This window comes from Phasianus colchicus, chromosome 1 (assembly GCF_987193195.1).
Source record: "Phasianus colchicus chromosome 1, bPhaCol1.hap1.1, whole genome shotgun sequence".
Classification (NCBI taxonomy): domain Eukaryota; kingdom Metazoa; phylum Chordata; class Aves; order Galliformes; family Phasianidae; genus Phasianus; species Phasianus colchicus.
In genome coordinates this window covers 71,249,385-71,272,393 of record NC_143436.1, presented here as the reverse complement: position 1 = coordinate 71,272,393, position 23,009 = coordinate 71,249,385, and the positions used below count along the sequence as shown (strand labels likewise).

At 39.4% G+C, this 23,009-nt stretch overlaps 1 protein-coding gene across 2 annotated transcripts in view; it reads left to right on the top strand.

Annotated features, from left to right (window-relative positions):
• The window catches only part of KIAA0930 (KIAA0930 ortholog), a 70,092-nt gene extending 49,621 nt beyond the window's left edge, over positions 1 to 20,471 (top strand). For both annotated transcript variants that reach the window (XM_031597240.2, XM_031597239.2), the window contains exons 5-10: positions 2,552 to 2,653; positions 3,153 to 3,293; positions 5,037 to 5,231; positions 7,420 to 7,582; positions 9,521 to 9,676; positions 13,433 to 20,471. In XM_031597240.2, the coding sequence (XP_031453100.1) occupies positions 2,552 to 2,653; positions 3,153 to 3,293; positions 5,037 to 5,231; positions 7,420 to 7,582; positions 9,521 to 9,676; positions 13,433 to 13,473 (798 nt within the window). In that variant the 3' untranslated portion in view covers positions 13,474 to 20,471. The remainder of the gene's footprint in view (positions 1 to 2,551; positions 2,654 to 3,152; positions 3,294 to 5,036; positions 5,232 to 7,419; positions 7,583 to 9,520; positions 9,677 to 13,432) is intronic.
• Positions 20,472 to 23,009: the final 2,538 nt, after the last annotated feature.

Genomic DNA, 23,009 nt, shown 5'->3' with positions numbered 1-23,009 from the left:
CATCTTTTTATTGTTTTTATGCAGTTCTTATTTTCTTTCTTAAATTGCTTATTCCTTCCATCAGCCCACAGAGGACTTTCATCACTGATATGTGCAGCATACATTTAATCCCTGTTTAGCGTGGGGGAGGAGACGGAATGATAAGCGTGAAGTGGATAGGAATAAGAAACCCTAGACTACTTCCCCCTTTTTTTCAGCAGTTCTTGCATTACCTTTTCCTGGTTGACTGAAACTCTACTCTAAAAGGCTTCTGTTGCATAAACTGTTTGTGCCAGAGATTTCAACTTCTTTAGTTCTTTCAGCTGCTTGTGTGGCTTTAGCTAAAATAAGTCAGTTTTTTAAAATCCTTTAACCAGTTTTACTTCATTGAAATCGATTGTTTTGCCTGCAAAGAAAACTAGCACTGCTGATTATTTTATTTATAATTTGCATGTTGGGCACAAATTCCTCCTAGTCAAGGGAGGGATCCCTAGTCAACGTTATAATGTGGTGCTGTTAAAGTAACAAGTCTTTTATTTCTCGTTGCTGTTCCTGCTGTGTACAAGTCCAAATTTCATCCTGAATTAACTTCTGCAAAATTCTTTTCAGAAAAATAAATCTGTAAATATTGAGCGTGCCTTTGAAAACTAGGAAGATGACAATAAGAGGCCTGCCCAAAGCACTTGGGCAGTGTTCCATGGAAGAATGAGGTTTTCTCTTCCTCATTTCTTGAGACATATAATGTGAGGCTGCTTACAAATTTTGCTTAGTCTCTTCTTATCTAGGAGAAACTAGGATCATGTTAAAATTTACTTGGACATCCTAATATTATGAACCTGTTGTATGCAGAGAGGAAAAAAGGCTGTGTATTGTAGAAAACATATTTGCATTAGGACATTATATTGAAACATACATGAATCAATTTTTTAAGATCTATATTACTGCTCTGATTGTTGTGGCTTTAGAAAGTATATATTATGGGGGGTTTTTTTGTGGATTATTTTTTCTTTACATTGTATGGCGTAAGAACAAGGGTGCCTTGAAGATGTCCTCGTTTCAGGCATCAGTCCAAGAAGCAGCAGAATTTCTTTTTAAAAATATGTGTAAATCATGTATTTTGTTGAATGGCTTGGAATAAGGATGTCCCAAGCTTCACAGCTTGGGTGGATTCAGATCTTTTAGCCCATGGTGAATGCATTGAGAAAACTTGGTGTGTTTCTTTATTTCAAAGCTTTGTAAATAGAAGTGGAAGCAAAAAAAGCTACTTAATATGAATTCCTCTCCTTTTTTAGCTGTTTGCAGTCTTGTTGGACTGCTAAAATCTAAAGCTGTCAGCTTTTTAAATGTTGGTAGTTTGGGAGAGAAATGAACAAAGGGGGACTGAGGAATTGCTTCAGAGGGGGAAGACTGTGCTACAGGAAGCACAGTGGCCAGGGAAAGAAACAGAAGCGGAAGGTGGGGATGAGAAATTAAGTTCTTGCCTTCTTGAGAGCCTCATGCTTCATTACTGTAATACTGGTCTTATTGTGAGAGTGAGCGAACAGCAACATTCATTGCACAGTGTCGGGTCAGCAGCTCCACAGTAACTCTTGCTGTGTGTGTGCTTTTACATTACAGCAGACTGCATTAACTTAAAGACAACTCAGGATGGTTTTTGGTTAATGAAAAGCATTGCCATAGAATCACAGAACCACAGAAACACCAAGGTTGGAAAAGACCTACAAGATCATCCAGTCCAACCATCCACCTATCACCAATAGTACTCACTAAACCATATCCCTCAACACAAAATCCAGACGTTCCTTGAACATCTCCAGGGTCGGTGGCTCCACCACCTCCCTGGGCAGCCCATTCCAGTGCCTGACCACTCTTTCAGAAAAGTAGTATTTCCTAACATCCAGTCTAAATCTCCCCTGGTGCAGCTTGAAGCCATTCCCTCTGGTCCTATCACCAGTTACACGAGAGAAGAGGCCGACCCCCAGCTCGCTACAACTTCCCTTCAGGTAGTTATAGAGAGCAGTAAGGTCTCCCCTGAGCCTGCTCTTCTCCAAACTGAACAATCCCAGCTTCTCCAGCAGCTTCTCCAGCTGCTCCTCACAAGGCCTGTGCTCCAGACCCCTCACCAGCTTTGTTGCCCTTCTTTGAACACGCTCCAGGGCCTCAATGTCTTTCTTGCAGTGAAGGCCCAAAACTGGACACAGTACTCGAGGTGCGGCCTCACCAGAGCTGAGTACAGGGAGACAATCACACAATCACTTCCCTGTTCCTGCTGGCAATGCTGGTTCTGATGCAAGCATGAGAGGTTGGTGAGAGCCTAGATGCATACAGAAGCATCTACCATGAATTAATTGATTGTTTGCACATGAAAACTCATGAATTTCACAAGTGGAAGGTTCTGTCGTTATTGTAAGATGAGCTTTGCGTTCAGGATGTCCAACCTAAGTGCAGGTGTTGGCTGACTGTGCAGTGTTGACCATGGTGTTTTGGCATTGCTTGCCTGGAATTTGATGTACCCGTTCCAGGGCACATTTAACTGAGAAGATGTAATTTTCTTTTTCAATGTCTTTCTCAGCAAGTGTTTGCATCTCCTAGCAAACACCCAATGGATAGCAAAGGAGAAGAGTCAAAGATCAGCTATCCCAACATATTCTTCATGATCGACAGTTTTGAAGAGGTGAGTTCCTTGCTGCAGTGGGGTTTTGTCCTATACTGGTTTTATATCCTAAGCAGTTGTTTTCTGGCACTTTTGAACAAATACTTGGCCATTTGAATATTGTGTAAGTCATGGTGATTATATATAGTATATATATATATATATATATATATAGTGTGTGTGTGTGTGTATATATATATATATATACACTATATACATGAGATATTCCTCGTTCTTTAATATCTCTGAAATCTGGATTTAGAGCTGAATTTGATGCAAGTCTTATGAAGGGTTGAAGCAAGAGAGGATGATTTTCAGAGATGCCTATCCTAATGCATGATGTGCAGTGGGCATTGTCTATAGTCTATGATCTTTGGAAAGGCTGGGATGGAGCCTTCAGATTCCTTGCATTTTTCCATTGACATTGAATCTGCATTAGGCATAAGGAGAGGGAATCTGAAAGTATTGTAGCTTTGACAGCTACAATTTTCCTTTAAGTGTTTCATCTTGCATCTTGCAGGTTTTCAGTGACATGACTGTGGGAGAAGGAGAAATGGTCTGTGTGGAGCTGGTGGCCAGTGACAAAAGCAACACTTTCCAAGGGGTGATTTTCCAGGGATCCATCCGCTATGAAGCACTCAAGAAGGTCTATGACAACAGGGTAAGGTGCTCTGAACAACAGTGTCTTGTAGCAATGATGCTACCACAGTTTTGGTACTGAGACTGTTGGCTTTTTGTGCTGTTAGATCATCTTCATTATAATTTATCCTATTTGGCTTTGAAAGCTGCTCCATAGTTTGTGCTTTTTGTCTCAAATGGCTGAAGTTTCTCAGATAAGGAGTAAAGCTGGTAAGCATGGCAGGATGTGACGCCGAAATAGATATGAATAACAAAGTTCTGGGAGCCCTTCCATTTTTCTGAAAGCTCATGAATTTTTCTACTGACCTGTGAGAAGGCATGTTTTACAGGGAGATCTTGAACTCTGCTATCTGTTATATGTAAAATGTTTCTGTACACAAGTACAGAGACACTACACTGAGTTTCATTCTTGCAAAAGTTTTCATTGTTTTCGGATAGGAATGTGAAATACCATCACTCCCAGCTTCAAATTCAGTACTTAGTTTTGAAGTTGAGAGGTAGCAAGAGCCAATAAACTTTACCAAAGATTTGCTGCAAAGACAGTACTGAAGGATTAAAAGAAAAGAAAGCCAATCAGTACCCACTGTGACTGTAAACTCCTTCACTTTCCTTTGTTATTACCCTTTACAATAGAGATTCTGAACAATTTCTACTCTCCCATTTGAAATGAGAGTAGTTTTGTAGTTGTTCCTCCAAAGAACATGAAACTAAAGTTTTCTCTGTCCTGCCATCATCTTATTGTCTGAAATTATCAGTAGGTGAGACTGCAGAGCCTCTAAGGACTAAATAAGAAGAAAGTCTTGCAGTAGAGAGACAACATTTGATGTATTTGTGTCATGTTATAGCTGAGGAATGTCCTGCTTGACCATGCTGCAGTTTTATTAGATGAAAAATGGAATGACTTGTTTTGGTATTTGGTTACAGGTAAAGGCAAATCTTAAAAGCCTGACTTCTTTGTATTATCAGAAGAGAGCAGCAGTAAGCTATGTGCACTTTTGAAGGTTACTTGGGTTTTAGCTGTTTGCTTTACTTCTTAGTGCAGTATGGATTGTTATATTATGAACAAATGTGGCTGCTTAAGGGGTTAAAGTGCTGAATGTTGTGATAAACCAGTGAAGCTTGTGGATAGGTCCTTCTTATTTTGCTTGACAAAACCCTGACCATTTTCATATTGTTTTGTTCTCTTTTTCATTTCTCAGTTCAGTTTTCAGTTCAGTTGCGTTGAGTCAAAACAGCCCTTCTCTCTGCCATGAGTTCAAAAGCTGTCAGGGTTTTGTGGCAAGTGATGTTGTCATGCAGGTGTTAATTGTGCATCAGGACTTTGTCATTACACTTTGGGCTTGACAGTGTGAATATAAAAATGTCAGAATTATGCTTCCCATAAGGTAGGCACAGAGTCCCATTCTGCTCAAGTTTAGTTGTTTGTGATGTTTTGATTCAAGCAGGCATCCCTGCTCACCTGTGAGGAGCTGTGCTCCAGTGTGCCATGGTGTGTAGGTTTGGGTAAAAGACTTTTTATCTCAATGTGTCATTGGATAAATCTGCTTTTTGGATAGCTGAAGGAGCTGATTCTTCTCTGAGCCACTGTTCTTGTATCTGTAGAATTGCTTTCCCTTTAGAATTTACTTCATATTGTGGCTTAAAATGCTTCCCAAGAATCAAGATAACGGTCACGTTATTCACAAGGTTTTTACTTGTACTTAAAATAATATTTCATATCTGGCAATTAATTGTGTGCATTTCTTTCCTGTCTCGTTCACTGTAGGTGAGCGTTGCAGCAAAGATGGCTCAAAGAATGTCATTTGGCTTTTATAAGTATAACAACATGGAGTTTGTCCGAATGAAAGGGCCCCAAGGGAAAGGACATGCAGAAATGGCAGTGAGTAGAGTTCCTACTGGCGACACTTCACCTTATGGAACAGAAGAAGATTCAAATCCAGACTCCCCAGTACATGAGAGAGTAAGTAGACTGACCTAAGGTTAAGCATATGTTTTACTTCAAAGTCAATTGAGGGGCTGAAGCTGGAATTAACTGACATGATGGTTCTGAACTTAGTTTTGCATTGTATATTTTGAATATATTCAATGTATCACAGAATCACAGAATGGCCTGGGTTGAAAAGGACCTCAAAGACCATCGAGTTCCAACCCCATTGTTATGTGCAGGGTCTAGTGGTTAGTAGACCAGGCGGCCCAGAGCCACATCCAGCCTGGCCTTGAATGCCTCCATGGATGGGGCATCCACAACCTCCTTGGGCAACCTGTTCCAGTGTGTCACCACCCTCTGTGTGAAAAATTTCCTCCTAATATCCAGCCTTAAACCTCCCTTGTCTTAGTTTAAAACCATTCCCCCTTGTCCTATCACTATCAACCCATCTAAAAGTTGTTCTCCCTCCTGTTTATACGTTCCCCATATGCAGGTGGATTTTAGTCAACAGTTTTCCTTAAGCAAATACTGAATACAGAGAAGAATGCATGATTCATATTTCTGGAGGAGTGTTTTGCTGAAACAACAGTAGTGTTGATGCCAGGGAAAATGATGGATCTGCCTATTTTCTATGAAAATTAATAGATTCCATTTCTGTACAAGATGGGGGTTACCTAGAAACATGGAATTTGTATATGATGTAGCTTTCTTACTAAACCTCACAGGTAATTTTTGAGGAGTTTTATGGAGAGATTTTGCCAGCAGCAGGAAGGTTGTAATATTAAAGCAAGAACTATACATCTAGATGCAGAACTGTAATTATGCATATGCTGAATTCTAATGCAAGCGCAGTAAAATACCAGTGAAGTAAGTCTAGAGATACTGATTTAACCCTTAATCAATCCTACACACTGTTTTTAGTTATGATTTTTAACCTAGTTAATGGGGATTAGACAGTGTGCCTTTAAAGTATCTGTACAGGTATGTCCTGACCCAGGCTGTGTGATTACTGATTCTTATGCAACATCACTAAGCCTGTAGTTGGTAGACCCACAGAATTGCTTTCAGCTGTGCCCATGAAAGAGTATGACTTCTGGATTCTTAAAAGGCCAAATGAGCAGTCAGCACTGAACACATTAATTGAATATGTGTCTTCTGTACTGTACAGATACAGTCTGTAGAAACCATGCCTGGTGGGACTTCCTGAGCTTATAGCTACCAGGCTTCCACTGTCTCTGTTGATGTGTTGTTGTTGCTCTTTGCTAATGGCTTTAATGGCCTCTTGTCATTTCTTATCACACCTGGAGGGTAAACCAGAAACAGACAATAGAATTAAAAAGAAATTGAGACGAGCATAGATTAGAGATCAAGTGCACTTATGGGAGAATCATTTAGGTGATAGAATGCCTCTTTTTTTTTTTTAATATATATGTACTAATGACAGAGGGATAACATAAGGGCTTTCTCAGTGCAACACCAATGTGGTTTGGCTATCATTCTCTGTTGCTTATCACCTCCCTCTGTATTTGCAAGGATAAATACAAGCAGCATCAGATCTGAACATTACAGGACTGTTAAATCAACAGTGTGAGAAAGGAAGGCTGAGATGAGAGAAATTATTTCTGTAGAGAAATAATATATGTACAGTTGAGCATTAATTAGGCTTTTGTGTCATGTTCTTGGGTTAGGTAATTGCCTTGTGACCCTGCTTCACAGTGACGTTTACGGTGATCTCATGTGGCATCCATTTAACCCGGGTAACAACTACCTTGTGCTTACCAAAGAAATGATGATGCACAGTTTTGTGTTCACTAAGTATATTCTTAGCTTAGCAAGTCTTCTGCATTTCAACGTGCAAAAATAAGATTGACACTGTTGGTGCCTAAATAAATTATTAATCCTTTGTGATTACACAATTACATTAATCTTTGTGAAAAGTGATCACATGACAGCTCTGAAGAGAAAGGGGTTTTTCATTGTTTTATTTTTCACGTAACAGTTAAGGGTGCTGATGCATTAACATATCTTATTTTGATGAGCAGCTTCAAGCTGAGGTGACTCTGCAATTGACATTCTCTGACACCACTGTGCTAAAACTAGATGCCAGTTGTGATTGAGTGATTAAATGTGACTACCTTATGGCACATTTCAGACTAAAAAGTTCGATGCTTCTAGTAAGACAAAAACAATTTTCTCCAGCATTTCTTCTATTCTCTTTCAGCTCACGTCTTTCAGCACACCACCGACCCCAGAACGCAACAATCGCCCATCCTTTTTCTCCCCATCTCTTAAGAGAAAAGTGCCCCGAAATCGAATTGCTGAGATGAAAAAGTCCCACTCAGCAAATGACAGTGAGGAGTTCTTCAGAGATGATGACGGTGGAGGTGAGAGAAGTAACATCAGCTAAACAGACTTTCAGAGAGAAGGGGAAACACATCTGTGGAAAGGGATCCCAATGCTGGATTTTTCAAAAGGTTTGCAGCATGAAAAACCTAGCTCTGCAGAAAGTCCAACACTGGTGACACTCCAAAACTGGGTTCACAGGTCTAGCATCTGTTTGAGGGCTGGAGAACAATTTGTCTCCGTGTTTAATTATATAAAGGCTACAGTGTGGGTCAATTACTATGTAGTATGATGGGAAGAGTGGCTTTCCCATATGGAGTCCTGCTGTTCCAATTTATTTCTCCTAGGGGCTGCAGAAGATAGGCTGGGGTTCAAAGTTTTTATCCAGCAGCTTTCCATCCAGGTGATGGTGCCTGCTCAGTATGCTAGGTCTGATCCTGGTATGCTAATGGTCATGAGGAACATTCTTCTTATTTTCATTTTCTATCCCTTTAAAAATGTTTGAGCAGAAAAATGACTGATTTTTTCCAAACATCTTATAGTATGCAAATAATAGAGCATACGTGTAAAATACTGAGATACATGCTTTTGTTTACAGTTGTAGATGTTTTGACCTTACTGTTCCTAGGCCTTTTTAAAAAATATATGTATATAGTTTTTAAAATGAATATTTTTAAAAGCTTATGCTAGGAAGTTTAATTTACTCTAGAATGGGCTTTCTAAAAGGAGATTTATATTAGATTTCTTAATTATAGAAACCTGAATGTCTTACCAGTGTTTAATCAGGCACTGCAGTAGTGAAATTATTTGTATTATTATTTGATTATTGTAGGGAAATTCTGCTATCTCTTGGTCTTGTTGGTGGAGAATAACTGGCTTGCCTGAAGGTCAGTAGTGTTCTGGATTCGGCTAGTGCTGCTGCTGACCTGATCCCAGTACAGACACACCTGATATAGACATGAACAGCCCTTCAGAGACTTCACTTGCTTTTGCCGTGTGCAAGCATGACACGGCAGGAGAATTGATCCTGTTATAGCTACCAGAGTTAGGTCATGCTGACCTGATCACCATAGTGCTGTTGACGTAGCTCTAATATGTGGGAAGAGGGAATGGACTGGCCATATGTATTTATAGGGAAGGAAATCAAGATATTCTAATCCTATGTTGTTATGTGCTGCTGCTTTTCTTTGCTAAGGCCTCTGGTTGATCAGAACCTATTTTTAAGCAAATGCTTCTCAGAGCTTGGATCAGACTGGTCAGGAATATGTTCACTTCATGAGCTTTTTAGTGCTGTGGAGTAGGGCTAAATTTGGCAGAGGAATGGAGAATACACTTACGAACACTGGGAAGATGTAACTCATGCATTTGTGTCTTCAGCTATAAAAATCTCCTTTAGCTTACAGGGATTTCAGTGCCTTTTTGTTTTAAATTATATTTGTGGATCTCTAAACTAACTTCAGGGGAAACTGACTTTGGCAGAAGGATCCCAGGTTTGGTTTGGGGAATGCATGAAGACCACAGTGAACTTGCTTACTAATACTGACTCTCCCTGCATCTTGTAGATTACAATTTTCTTCATAAGATGGAATTTTCTTTCTGTTACACTTCAACATGAATAACTACTTTGTAATGATATTCTATTACTTCATATACAAAGGAGGACTGGCCTAGGATTTTGCTTTTGCAGGTTCTTAATTCCCTCTCCTCCTCTGTCTTCTAGCTTGCCTATTAATGGATGATGGTTTACTACTGCTGCCAGCTGTTGCTATAGTTCATTAGCTTCATTGTAAATAGTGAGTTCTGTATTGGGCATATTCTGACTAATTTAAAAATAAGTGACATGCATGTGTGATTCATATCTAGAAGGTGAATAGTTGGGTTTCCTTTTTTTCTTTGACTTTCAGAAGCTTTCATTGAGTCTTACAGTGAATTACAGAAAGTACAATCACTTTAAAATTTGCTGTTTTCTACCTTTACAGATCTGCACAATGCAACAAATCTGAGGTCGCGTTCCTTATCTGGAACAGGAAGGTCTCTGGTGGGCTCATGGCTGAAACTGAACAGAACAGATGAAAATTTTCTACTCTATGCACACTTAACTTACATCACTTTGCCATTGCATCGAATTTTAACAGGTGAATTTTAAGATGCATTACCTATAAACACAGTTATTTGGTTCTCCCAGGTTGCCCCTGTGTTGTGGGATTTTGCTACTAAGATAGAGGAACAAGTTTTTCTATGAAAGGAAATGTAACCTCAACAAACTCCATTTTGCTGACTGTAGCAGCAAATCAGTGTAAACAAGCAGAATGGTGTCAAATTGTTCTCAGCCTTTGAGCTGATTTTCCTTTGTGAGGGTTCAAACAAGATAGTAGTTTTTATTTACAGAGGAATGTTAGTGGCTTTAATACTGAAATAGAAAGTTCATCTACTTCCTTAGTGCAAGGCAATTTATTCTGTATCTATCCAGTGAGCAATAGTTGTATGTAGCAGAGACCTGTGACTGAGAGGGCTATGGAAAGGTAACTTCGGAATTTAGTGACCACCTATGTCAGTGCTGAGTCCTAGATTTGTTTTCTAATTGAGTTTCTTGGATTGATCCAAGAGTCCACACTGCCTGTAAGTCTTTTAGGCACCCAATTTCTTTAACTAAATGAACAAAATGATTTTTTGTGTCACACCATGAACAATCAGTCCTGTGTGGTTGGTCTAGCTCTGCCAATTACTATATTGATCATAGTCAAGTCTGTGTTTGTTCAGCTGGATTTTCAGAGTGCACTTGCAACCTTGAAGGCCAGCTGTATCCTGGGCTTCATCAGAAGAGGGGTGGCCATCAGGACGAGGGAGATGATTGTCTCTGCCCTCATGAAGCCCCGTCTGGAGTGCTGCATCCAGGCCTGGGACCCCTAGCACAAGAAGGATGCAGAGCTATTGGAGCAGGTCCAGAGGAGGGGTACAAAGATGATCAAAGGGCTGGAGGATCTCTCCTGGGAAGATGAATTGAAGGAGCTGATCTTGTTCAGTTTGGAGAAGAGAAGGATCTAGGGGAGACCTCATCGTGGTCTTCCAGTACCTGAAAGTAGTCTGTAAGCAGGAAGGAGAGCAACTTTTTACATGGTCTAATAGTGATAGGACAAGGGGAAATGGCTTTAAATTAATAAAGAAGGAACGTTTAGTTTGGATGTTAGGAAAAAGCTCTTTACTCAGAGAGGGTGGTGATGCACAAGTTGCCCAGAGAAGCTGTGGATGCCCCATCCCTGGAAGTGTTGAATGGGGTCCTGGGCAGCCTGAGCTGGTGGGTGGCAACCCTGCCCACAGTAGAAGGGTTGGAGCTCCATGAATTTTAAGGTCCCATCCAACCTAAGCTATTCTATAATTCTATGACTACAGTATCAAGATCAGTTGTATTTTTCAACCTGAAGGCAGGTACTGAAGTTTCAATTTTTTACCCAAATAATCCTTGTATGCCTAAAATTACAGATGAACCAAGGAAAACTACTTATCTGTTTAAACTCTAGCAATCAGCAGGCATGCTAGCCTCTCTGGGATATAGCTTGCAGTATGAGGGAGCTCCTGGGACTCTGGGATACTTAAACACTATTGCTTTCTCAATTTTCTTAAGCATTCTCTTCTCTGTAAATACCACTACAAATACACTGGTAATTTCTTGCATCTGTATGTTACTAGTGTTATTGTCCACTCTCTTCATGCATTCTAAGTGAAGCCCTGAAATGCCTTTTTTCTGAAAGTACACGTTGACTATTTCAGATACAAAGAAAGCTTGATACAGATGGAAAATAGCAGTGGTTGTGCCTGAGATACTCAACTCTAAATTCTAGATTTGAATTAAGTTGTCAGTCCCTGCAATAAATATGATCATATAGCAGTTTGAGGTCCTGTTGCTAACCTTTGGAGAGCCTTCTAACTTCATCTGTGAATTTAATCTTTCTCCTCCCATTCACTGGGTCAGATGACTTTTGAGAAGGTTTGTGTAGGCTATAGGCTTTTGATCAGTACCTGCTTTTTCTTGCCTGGGTCTAAAAAGAGAACATATATATTACATAGTGGTTATTTACAGACTATTCCTGAAAAGTAACTAAGAGGAAAGAACTTGTTAATCTATTGGTAAACAGATCTGCTAAAAGAGATGGGAAGAAAGCATGGGTGTGCTATTAATGTCACTGGTTGTACTATACTAATGTTGTAGTAATAGCTACAGTATTTGTTTGCAAGCAGAGATGTCAGACTCTGCTGCAAAAGTATAATGGTTCCTTCTCTACAGAGAAAGAAAACTGTAACTGATAAGGTAGAAAATTATACTTACAGAGATGCTCCTACATTATTTGCCATTTCACTGCATATAGGAATTGATTTCAGCTGAGAAGAAATAAAAAATTTCCAGTAAGAATTGATCCTCTTATAATTATAAGTGGATTTTGTTTCAGCAAAATATATAATTATTAGTTACGATAATTGTGTTGGTATCGTTACAGCTAATTAGCTGGTGCTAGCAAGCTTGCTCTCTCTCTTGCCACAGGCATTTTAGAGTTCACACAGAATTGTTCCTGTTGGCATGTAATACTTGCTCAAGTGGGTGGCACAAATGCCTCCACGCTCAAATATTTGCTGTTAGCTTGAATGTACTTTCTGAGACTTAATTTGTTTAACATATGGTTGCAGGAGTCAGTGCATATATCAACACAGAAATAGGACGTAAAATGTCTGGGTTATAAGGCAGGATTTTAACCTGCAGTTCTTCACTGTCGGTGTTTACTTTAGCATGGCACATCAGGTAGAGCCTATTTGCAGTCCTTTGTGTAGTGAATGCATTAGTGTCAGTGCTAGCTTTCCTACAGGAAGGGAGCATTACGGAGAGATGTTCATCTCCCTTGGGTAGCTGAGGGAAGCCTGTACTGCAAAATTAAAGTCCTAGGGATAGCAATCAAAGTATATTCAAAAATATCTGGACTTTATGTGTATTAATAAGACTTCCTCTACTCTGGGCCTTCTCTCCCTTCATGCTAAACAACCCAACTCTCAGCCTTCCCTTGCGTGTCAGATGGTCCAATCCCTTAATCGCCTTTGTGCCTCTTTACCGGATTCACTCCGCTACATCTCATTTTTTTTATAAGTGCGACTCAAACCTTCTGGAGCCATGGATCAATTCTTTTCTCATGTCACCTTCTGTATGCAGATGTGTGTGACCTGCCTCTTAATTAAGCATGCGCTCCCTTTTCCCACATTCTTTTTTTCTCCGTGTAGCCTAGGAAAAGACCTAGCAGCCCAGTTTCCAGATGCTTCTGCATATTTCCACGCCAACACTTTAGTTCTATTATTTGGGAATATGACTATGATTAGACAAGTATCTTGAAGGTTAATATTCTGTCGCACTTGGACAGTATGGAACTGAGGAGCCAACAAACGGGATCAGCCTTTTGAGTGCAGGAATGTAGACTTCAGATGAGACTGTTAAATTACTTGTATGCGTATTTTCAGAACCAAAAGTCGTCTTAAAGTTTTTGAGGATGGTGCATTTCTCCCTTTAAAAGGAAAAAATAAAAAATTGGCATATCCTTTCATGCTTAAACTTTTTTTTCTTTGGAAGATTGCCACGCTCTCCATGTCTAAGCACATGTTTCATTCCACTATAAGTGATATTTAGCTCAGATATCATGTCTGTGTGATTGGATATACTTGAGACTTAGCATCCTTCAGGTGGGGAGGAATTGGATCAGACTTGATTTATAGGCAAAATTTCATGCTAGTTGCGTTTTGAATTCCGTTAGTGGTGTAACAAGGGATGTATGCTGCAGTCTAGAATTGCTTGTGTGGTGGCTACTTCCAGGACCTCCTAAGTGTGCTGTTTCTTTTTATTTCTCTCCCTTTCCCAGATATCCTGGAAGTGCGGCAGAAACCAATTCTGATGACATAGCAGAGAGCGGGCACAGCCTTGGAGCCTTGTTGCCAAGTGCCTAACCTCAGCAGTTTTCTGTGCTAACACTACCATCTAGCGTCAGGAACATAAACCTCCGCAGAAAAAGGGAAGTCAAAGAATACCAGCCGATCAAAAGTGCCTCTTTCTTCCTTCCTCTGCTGTCATACACCATATGCACACTTGCAGTACATCACTTGAGTGTTTCCGACTGGAAGAGGACTTTCAACAAAACAAAAGAAGGGGCTGTGTCTGAAACGTGTCATTGCTTTATGAACAGTTTATTACTATGTTTACTTTATAACTAAGAAACCAACAACATGTACAGAATGTGTTAAACTTTATATTCTTTGAAAGAAACAATTTCATAATGATGTACTAATGAGCGTTGTTCCATTGACTCTTGCCCATACTCTCCTTGTTGGATTGGCTTTGTGTGTGTGAGCGTGTGTATGTGTTGAGACTGAAGGGATAAGACGAATTCCTGCTGAGGGAGGAAAAGGGAAAAGATGCTATAAAAACACATTGCCATTTGGTTATGTGCAGTGGGTTAGGTCAGAGATTAAAAGAGGCTTAAAATGTTCCCATTTGTTCATGTGTCAGTGTTAGGACAGGAGAACTCTGCTGACAGATTCCTGTATCTACCAAAGAACAGCAACATTTTCATCCTCAAGAACCGGTGAAGAAACTGAGCCAGGGAAAAGAAGGCTAAAATGTGCTGCTATAGTAAAGCTGAGGTTCATATCCACTACTAATGCTGCTCATCTCTTTTAGCTGAGTCCATACAAGTCAGAGGCTAAAGTGGAAAAACTGGAAACCTCACGTGGACTCCAGAAACTTAAAATCTTATTGATAACCAACATCCTCCTGCATGCACTGGACCATAATACAAAAAGTTGTCCTTGTGGTAGTGTTTGTGGCCAAGGAGGGCATGAGAGCTAATTAATATCTGGGCAGCTTTCCCAGATTCTTCTTTTCCTGGTCACGTTCTGCTGTACTGTTACATGCCGAAGCACAAGGAGTTTTCTTTCAAGGCAGAAGGTTTAAGTGTGATCCTGCTCTGAAAAGTGACTAAAAATGTCATAGTGGGAGGTTTGAAAGTTGTGTCAGGAGCTCTCAGGAAAAATGCCTTATGTTTACAGGTAAAATGCAGCTTTTTCAAAACAGCACAACTGCTGTCCTTGACACGTGAAATCTAAATAATGAGATGTTGAGTCTACTGCAGCTGGATTCACCACGTCGATGTGGGAGCTAGCCATAGGTCACTTTATTTATAGCTGCCTAACTGGCAAAGCAAAGCGTGGGATAGCATGTCACTTAGAGCATGAGGCACTCTGATATACGCACAAAGATCCATAGAGAGTGGAGGTGCCATTTTTGTCACTTTTTGGACACTGAGCACCTGAACTCTGATGCTGGTGCCATACTTACCAATATGATGTGTGCTCTGAGCTTGGACCTTTTGTCTCCCTCCAAACTCAACCTTTCCCAAAGTGCTGTGTTATTCTCTTAATAGCATCTGATGACTTAACCTCTCAGATAGGACTTTCTGCTTTTTTCCTCAGACCATGTTCCATTGAAATAGCTCTACTTCTGCATTAAAGATAGATTAACTGTCATTCAGCCCAACGTGATGAATCCAGTGTGGTAAGGAGGTCTTTTCTTGTTTGAGGCTAGACCTGGGAGTAGTCACCTTTGTCCAGAGTGATGGTATTTCTGGAACTGGCAGCATGAGTGTATAACAGGGACATCTGACCATTTTCTGCTTGCTGCAGATGTTTTATGACAGCATTAGAAAAAAAAAATTCACTTTGTCATTGCCAGCACGGCCACTTTGCATGTTGCAGACTGAGTTTTGCACTGTAAGAGTGTGCACTTCATGTGAGGCTGTTCATGCAGTCTAACTTGAGGCATGCAGGTGAGATATCTGGGCTGTCTTACCAGAGGGGTGGACTCCTGAAAGAGCAAGTGAAATGTTCTCTCAGGGAACTTTATAGGCAGCCCAGGTGCTTGCTTGAGATTCCTGGCAGTGCACCTAATGCAAGACAGTGCAAATATCTCCCTCCCTGTGTCCATGCCAAGAAGTCTTCAGTTAGGAGCCGTGCCCTACTCAGAAGCCTCTGAAGATGTTCCATAATCTGCATTTTCATATTGGAGGGTAAAGTAGTGCTGTTTCCTTTAAATAGTCACTAGGGAGGGAGGGAGGGAAGAGAGGGTTAGTATTTATACTGCTGCTGACAATTGATAACAGTTTAGTCAAACAGAAACACTGATTGCAACCTGAGTGGTAGGTGCCTGAGTACTGCCTAGTCAAAAGTAACTTTTAGTGCATTTTGATACCAGTGTGATAAGTTTGGACAGCTTAATTTCATGTGGTCTGAAAGACTTGAGCAGAATTTGCATAATACTTTTAGGCAAATGGCAAATGAGGAAAGATTCTGAAGTAGCCGAAAGGCAATGTTATGGAAAGGACAGTGCAAACCTCAAGTCTACTAAGCAAGAAGTATTGTCTGCTTTGTTATGTCTATGTGGATGAATCTGATGTCTGGTTTTTGAAGGGCTGAATGTAAAAGTCCTGTAGAAGAGTTAATCAATGTATTTTATCCTGCTAGCAGATGTGCAGTATATGCATTGAAGACTCAAGTTTTTTAGTACAAAAGGGCTACAGATATGCCCAGATGGATATTGCTGGTAAACAGATTAAAAAAATTTATTGAATGTCTGATACTTTTGGGAGCAAATTAGATTTACTCCATTTTCAACTATTCACTCTTTAAACAACTGACTTACAGTTCTTGTGTGTGATGAATTTCCTTACATTGTTATCAGGTGAGGGGGGGGGGGAAAATGTGTGTTTTATTTTGCTTTTAAGTAATCCCTAAAAATTTGTAATGTATTATCCTCATACAGACAAACTGACAGGGAAGATGATACAAGTTTTGTCTGGGTCAGGGTGGCACAGCTGGGCCTTTAGCTTGCTATTGCACTATACCAAAAAGAAAAGGGAATGTTAGTTAGAAACCTTTCACCCTTTTAATTTTTTGGGGGGGAGGAGGGCGTAAATTCTATGCTCTGAAGCACTAAACCAATAGATTTGGGCCTCTGTTGGCCACTTAAATTGCTGAGAAATGAACTGGAATGTTCTGCATGCTGTAAGGACTGCAGCATTGTATGGCTGTTGATGTCCTGACTGTTGGAGTGTGGTGGTTTTCATTATGTTGATGCTTGACAACAGCTCTATCTGAGAAGGCAACACTGTTAACAAACTTGTGTTGCTTTGCAGAATCGTTTTATTTACAGAATCTCACCATCCCTCAATACCGAGTTAGCTTCCCTCATCCTGTCTGTTCACTCCCTCTGGGGACCTGAGGCTTACCGCTTCAACTCTTCACTGATGTTGCATTTGACATCTGACAATATACAAGGTTGTATATTTTTTTTTCAGCCTGCACAGATTTTTTCACTCTTATAAATTTAGCATGTAGAAAGCCTTTGAGTTGTAAAGAAAGCTCTTAAATTACTTGTTTTATATTAGCAGATGATTGCTTTGCCTTAGAGACCACAGTGTATGTAAAATCACATTCTCTTAGTGCCAGCCAGCGCAGGATGGGATCCAAGTCTCCTTTGAAAAGAAGCCATTTCTAGAAATTCAACAAATCTTTCAGCTGTCTTGGCAAATCCAGCTTGTATAGGTTCATGTTCCTCCTTTTTTGTTCTCTTAGTCATTGTTGTTTACAAGGCTTGAGCATGTTGGGATGTGAATCCGTGTTACCCATTTCTGGGCACAGTGTGCTTTCCTGAAAAGAGAGTTGTTTGCAAGAGTGATTTTTCACATACAATGTCTTGCCTGAAGTGTATTATTTTACCATGTTTTAACTTAACAGTTGGGTCCTTGGTTTTGCAAACAGATTTCTTCTGGCAGAGCCTCATGTGCAGAGTCCTGTGCTAGTCACTGAGGTTCTCTTCTCTATAACAAAGTCTGCATAAAGAGTCTACATGTTTAAGCTATTGAGCTGCTTCTTGCCAATCACGAATGTTTCAATTCCCAGGTGATTGCTTGCCCTGTAGTCTAATTTTTCCCCTTATTAAAGATATAAAATCTTTAAAAGTGCCTAAGTCCTGTTGTTACCCAATGATGTTTAAGAATGAATTTTTATTTATGAACAGAATATGCTTAAATTCTGTGTGGTGTATAGCAGTGTCAGGAAATAGGTTTATAATTCTTGGATGAGCTCTCCATCTCCTACAGACTCGCCCTTCCTGTTAGGTTCTCATGGTCTTCAGAGGTCGTGGCTGAAAGCTCTGGAAAATTGAAATCTTGCAATCGGAGCAGTTGGATGTCTGTGAATGCCTTATTTTGTCCTGTGTAATATGACTGAAAATGTGTGGTGTTGGTATGTAACAAAAATTCTGTGTCAAAAATAGGTGCAGTAGAATCCATTGAAAGGCATTGTTAAATAAGAAGCTTTTACACCAAACGTTATGAAACAGTATTTTACACCAGAACAGAGGTGTTTGGATGCTTGGTCAAGAAAATGTAAGACTGCAAGAAGGTTACAGTGTGTTGAATGTTCTGTGTGTGTGTGTGTGTGTGTGTATATATATATAAATACTCTCAGCTTAATTTTATCAAACAAACACGTTGCATGGTTTGTTTTTTGCCTCATTGATCATCAGTGTTGATTAAAAGATGCTGGGTTGGAAATCTTGCTGGTACTGTATTGAGCCCTAGAAACAAAGTGCAAGGAGAACCTTTTGTGCACCAAAAAGAGAGTTGATTTTGCATATGGCAGCAGCAAAGAAGGCGTTGGACCCTGCAGCCAATAAACAGACCTCTTAAACGACCATGAACTTTGTTTTCTCTCAACCATGCCTGCTGGTTTTTGAGTTTGAATGTATTCTTTACTGGTAGCACCCTGCGGCACTTGTAACAAGTAATACTTGCCAAATAGACACTCGGAGAAAAGATAGCTTATTTACTCTTCATTTTTTTTCCATTTTGGGCAAAGCCTAACTTAACTCTGCTTGCTGAATCACATTGTATAAAGGGAAAGAGGGTTCAAATCACTGTTCTCCCGAATCTGTTTTAAAATTCTGAGTTCTCCATTAGATTGATACTTAGAACAAAAGCAAAATTAAACAAACAAACAAACAAAAAAAAGCCCACAGAAAACAAACAAAAAAAACAAACTGACAACAAACCAAAACCAAACAACAGAAAATCAGTTCTTCTGAACAGTAGTTTTCTTTTAAACTAAGCTAGGTGGCTGTAAGTATTTAGACTTGACTAGAGTTTAATACTGAGATGTGGTTGGCTACAGGGATTCCTTCCTGATAAGTTTAGGAAGAATGTGGACCTGTACAGTATTGTTAAAATTGTTCTTTAGCTCTTACTTGCTTTTGCTATCTTAAGTTGTACTTAGTGGCATTGAGACATTTTTTATTTGAAGAATTGCAAGGCACTGCACCTTTCCTTTCTAGCTGACTTTTGTGACTAACGTTTCATAGTCGGCAGTTTCAGGGGGTAGGCTTCTACTTAAAAATAGTTAAAATGAAACACAAACCAATTATGAATTTAAGGTGGTGGCACTGATGCAAACTTTAATTCGTACGCAAACCAGTGTGTTCATCAAAACCTGATGCCACCTAGTAACAGAGTGCCTGCACTAAGTCTGGACACGTTGCTTTGCTCTTGAAGATGAGGAGGTTGGTAGAGCCCATTTCTCTATGCCTGCATTTCAAGCAAGTGTGTGCTTGAGAAAAAAAAAAAAAAAAGATACATGATCAAGGGACAAGAAGAGTTGTTATTCAAGCTTGGTTCCCCATGAGGAATTCTGAATTCCATACTTCCTGTTAAGTATATCCATAGATAACCTGCTCATCTGCTCCTTATGTGCCAGGCATAGATGATAGATAATTCACGGCAATCATTCTGACTTTATTTTAATGGTAGGAAAACACTTGATTTCATAAATTGTCAGTGGTGTTTGTATTTGGGATGTGACCTATGGTTTTCAGTATTGCATATTTGCTTTTTACAGTGGAGAAACCCGCTGCAGCTTTTCTGTGAGACTGTAGTCAACAGAATTACCATTGCAGGTAAGAGGAACGTGTGAAGTGCCCATGGTTTAGGTGGAATTCAAAAACCATAAGTGAAACAAAATCTTACGTCATTTATGATGGAAGATAGCAAACCAAAGTCAGAAATGGCTACATACCTGATTACCTGAGCTTGCAAATACTAGTGTCTTTAAAGCCTATGCTGATTTCCAGAGATGACCAGTTTCTGCACCTCTCAGTAAAGATTGTTCCTAATTGTAATTCCCACGAAACAGGTGTTAATGAATATTTATTTTGATTATAATGCTTACTAATATTCAGGATGTTGGGTACGGATAGAAGGATTTGTATCTTCTATCTCTGAAAAATGAACAGCATGTTTTATCTGAGCAGAAGTCTGCCAGAAACTTGGAAAGGTATATCAGTGACTGTCAAACAGTGTAATTTTCTTTTAGCTGTATTGTCATGTTGTGTGGCATCACCATCCTTCTGTTGGTTCTCATGTACCACTCATGTTTTGTGCAGCTCCATACCATAACTTGTAGAGTGGTGTAGAGGTTATCATCCACTCGCCACCTACTGAATAGCCAAGGAAATTTGTTGCTCTTCTGTCTGAACTCTTCCAAAGTTTCAAATGTTGTCATCTGGAAGGCTGTGTTACTCAAAACTGCTCAATTGGCTGTTGCTCTTGATTTGGCTTTCAGTTTGTCTTTAGCACTGGAATGATTAGAACCCATCATCTGTCTGCGGATATGCTGTTTGTATTGCTGTAAAGTTTACTTGTCAGCTTGTTTTTATAGCATACAATATGTGTGTAGTGCTTTTTGGATGCATCTGTTCTTTTGTATGACTCAGTTGCTGTGACCAGTCTGCTCTGAGGGGTGTTTCCCTACTGGATAGGAAAGAGATTGATTTTGATAATACAGATTGTTCTTGAAGTGCTGCGCTTTGAGTCTGGATATTCAGGATTTGCAGTTGTCTGCACTGTCACTTTTGCTGTTTTCTGGTTTGCAAGTGGTAAAATCTTTGGTTTAGAGCTCCAGCCACAAGTTCTCTAGAAGACGGGAGGATACTGCCATCTTTCATTTTGTTTTTGTTTACATTTAGTAATTTGCACCATGGTAGTATTGTTTACTCTTTGTATTCATTGTGCAACTTTTCTTGATATCACACACTTTCAAAAGGAGACATCACTAGAAACCTAATCCTTTCACCCTGAGCCAATACTATACTACTACTTTTGCTTTCTTACTGTTAGATCATCTAAAAGGTGGTGGTTGTTGCTGTTTTTCATGGTGGATACACTGCAGTATTATATTCAGTGTGGTATGATATCTTAAGTTTTCAGCAACGTCTAGGGTTGGAGGATGATGAAAAATGCAGGTAGTTATCAGTATTTTATAAACTTGTCAGCTTTGGACACTAACTTGTACCAATGAGCATGAATGTTGTGCCAGGTTAGGGACTCAGTTATCCATGTTAAAATCAATGTAATGTTTGCTGACCAGTTGTTATACCCTCATGCAAGAAGTAGCTCCTGTTTGTGGGAATGGACAGATCCAGAACTACAAAGAGAACTGAGGTAGGGCTGAACAGCACAACAGTGGCTAATGGAAGAAAGCACAGTTGTAGATATGTGTAACTCTCATGGTCTCAGTCCATGGTGCATTGGAAAGCCACTGTACACACTTAGCTTTTTTTTTTTTTTTACAAGTCTGTTGATCGACTTTTTAAAATTTGTTTTTGATGTTTAGCATACTGTCACAAAACAATGGAGCTAAGAATCACTTGATGGCCTTGCTTTTGGGTAGAGCTGTTAGGCTTAACCTAAAAATGTCACTCACTGGATACTGTCAGGCAAATAGAGATGACCACTTTTCATCTTTTAATGTTCAAGCTGGAGAGATTTTTAGATTTCAGTCTCACAGTAAGTAATTCTCTTAATGTGCAAGAACTAATATTTCTCTGTCAAGTAAAAGGCCACCCTGGCTCTTTCTTACCTCGCATCAGGTCAGTATTTTGCTGACCAAGCCTTTGGTGATGTGATAGCAGCCTAGGCAGCTCACCTGCAAGCAGCTGAATGCAGAATTCCTTCTGTTCATAGTGCTTACAGTCCAAGTGAAAGGGATACACACAAGACATTTCTCTCATTCATTTATTCACATTTTCCAAGGATTTTTGTACACTTCCTCAATGCATGAGAACTAACGAAAACGTCGGTACAAGTTATATGAAAATTAAGTATCCATTGAAAAACTCAGAGCAGTTTGAAGTCTATTAAGAGATAATCACATTCAGCATTTTCATTGAATTTATACTAACTCACGCCACTTAAGATTGTTTAATGACAGTAAATTTTTGCACACAGGCACCAGCTACAAAATTTTAGCAGATGCAAATAAGTTAAGGCATCAGAAAGTAGGTCTTTAAGAACATTTTAAGTGTTACAGTGCTGCAAAGGGACTTGAACTAAAGTTCCTGCTACTAAAGCCTTACCTCCTAATTGGTTTGTGTTCTGCAACATCTTCATTTAAACTACAGATTAGAGTTTTCATGTCCATCAGCAAAAAGAGATTATAGGAAGATGGTCTTGTGTTCCCAAATAGATCATTTAAGTACATTACAAAAGATCTGGAAATAGCAACTTAGTATTTTAAAACAAAATTCACAACAGTAATAATCTCTCTTAGAGATGGTTCTGAGAAGTACAAAGAAGCTGAGATCCTCACTGTCTTCTTTTTGAGGAGCAGAAAGGTGGGAGGGAAAAGGCTTTCAAGCTGCTGAAATATCAAAATTGCAACAAAAGGAAGAATGCATATCATCCATTAGACACTCCAACACCTATGTACAGCTTTAACAGTCTAGGCATTAACTCAAATTACAGGAGGAAACTTAAGATTTTTAACATCAGCTGTCTGATATCTACCGTGATATTAACCATGATACAGGAATGCCTCATTGAACAGGAATTCTGATCAGAGTCCTTCCTTGTGTAGCCACTTAGTTATGAAGGCATAAATTGATTTCCGTTCTCCCCGCTAAGTTACTTTTAACTCATTTTAGTTTTCTATGTAATGATCCCTGGCTTTTTAAAACAATCATTTTATTTTAATATTTAAATAGAAACTGAAGGTTCATCATAGATTTGTTTTTAGTAACAGTACTGAGGATTGTGCTTTATAATTGAACACCATGTGAAACGTTTGACTGACTTCTACTGCTTCATCGTCAGATAATTGCAGGGTCACTAAGAATGATGTTGGTTAAATCTCTAATTTGCAATTAATCTTTCCCATTTTTAAAACCATGTTTCTAAAGCCAGATATCTGACATTGTAATTAACACAAGATTCCTATTACCTTTCCCTAGGCTTTACTGATAAATACGTACGCTGCTAAAGAATTTTGATGTTTCATCTCTACTAGTCTTTCCCACAGCTAATTGAAGATATTGCTTGCTACCATGAATACTGTTCT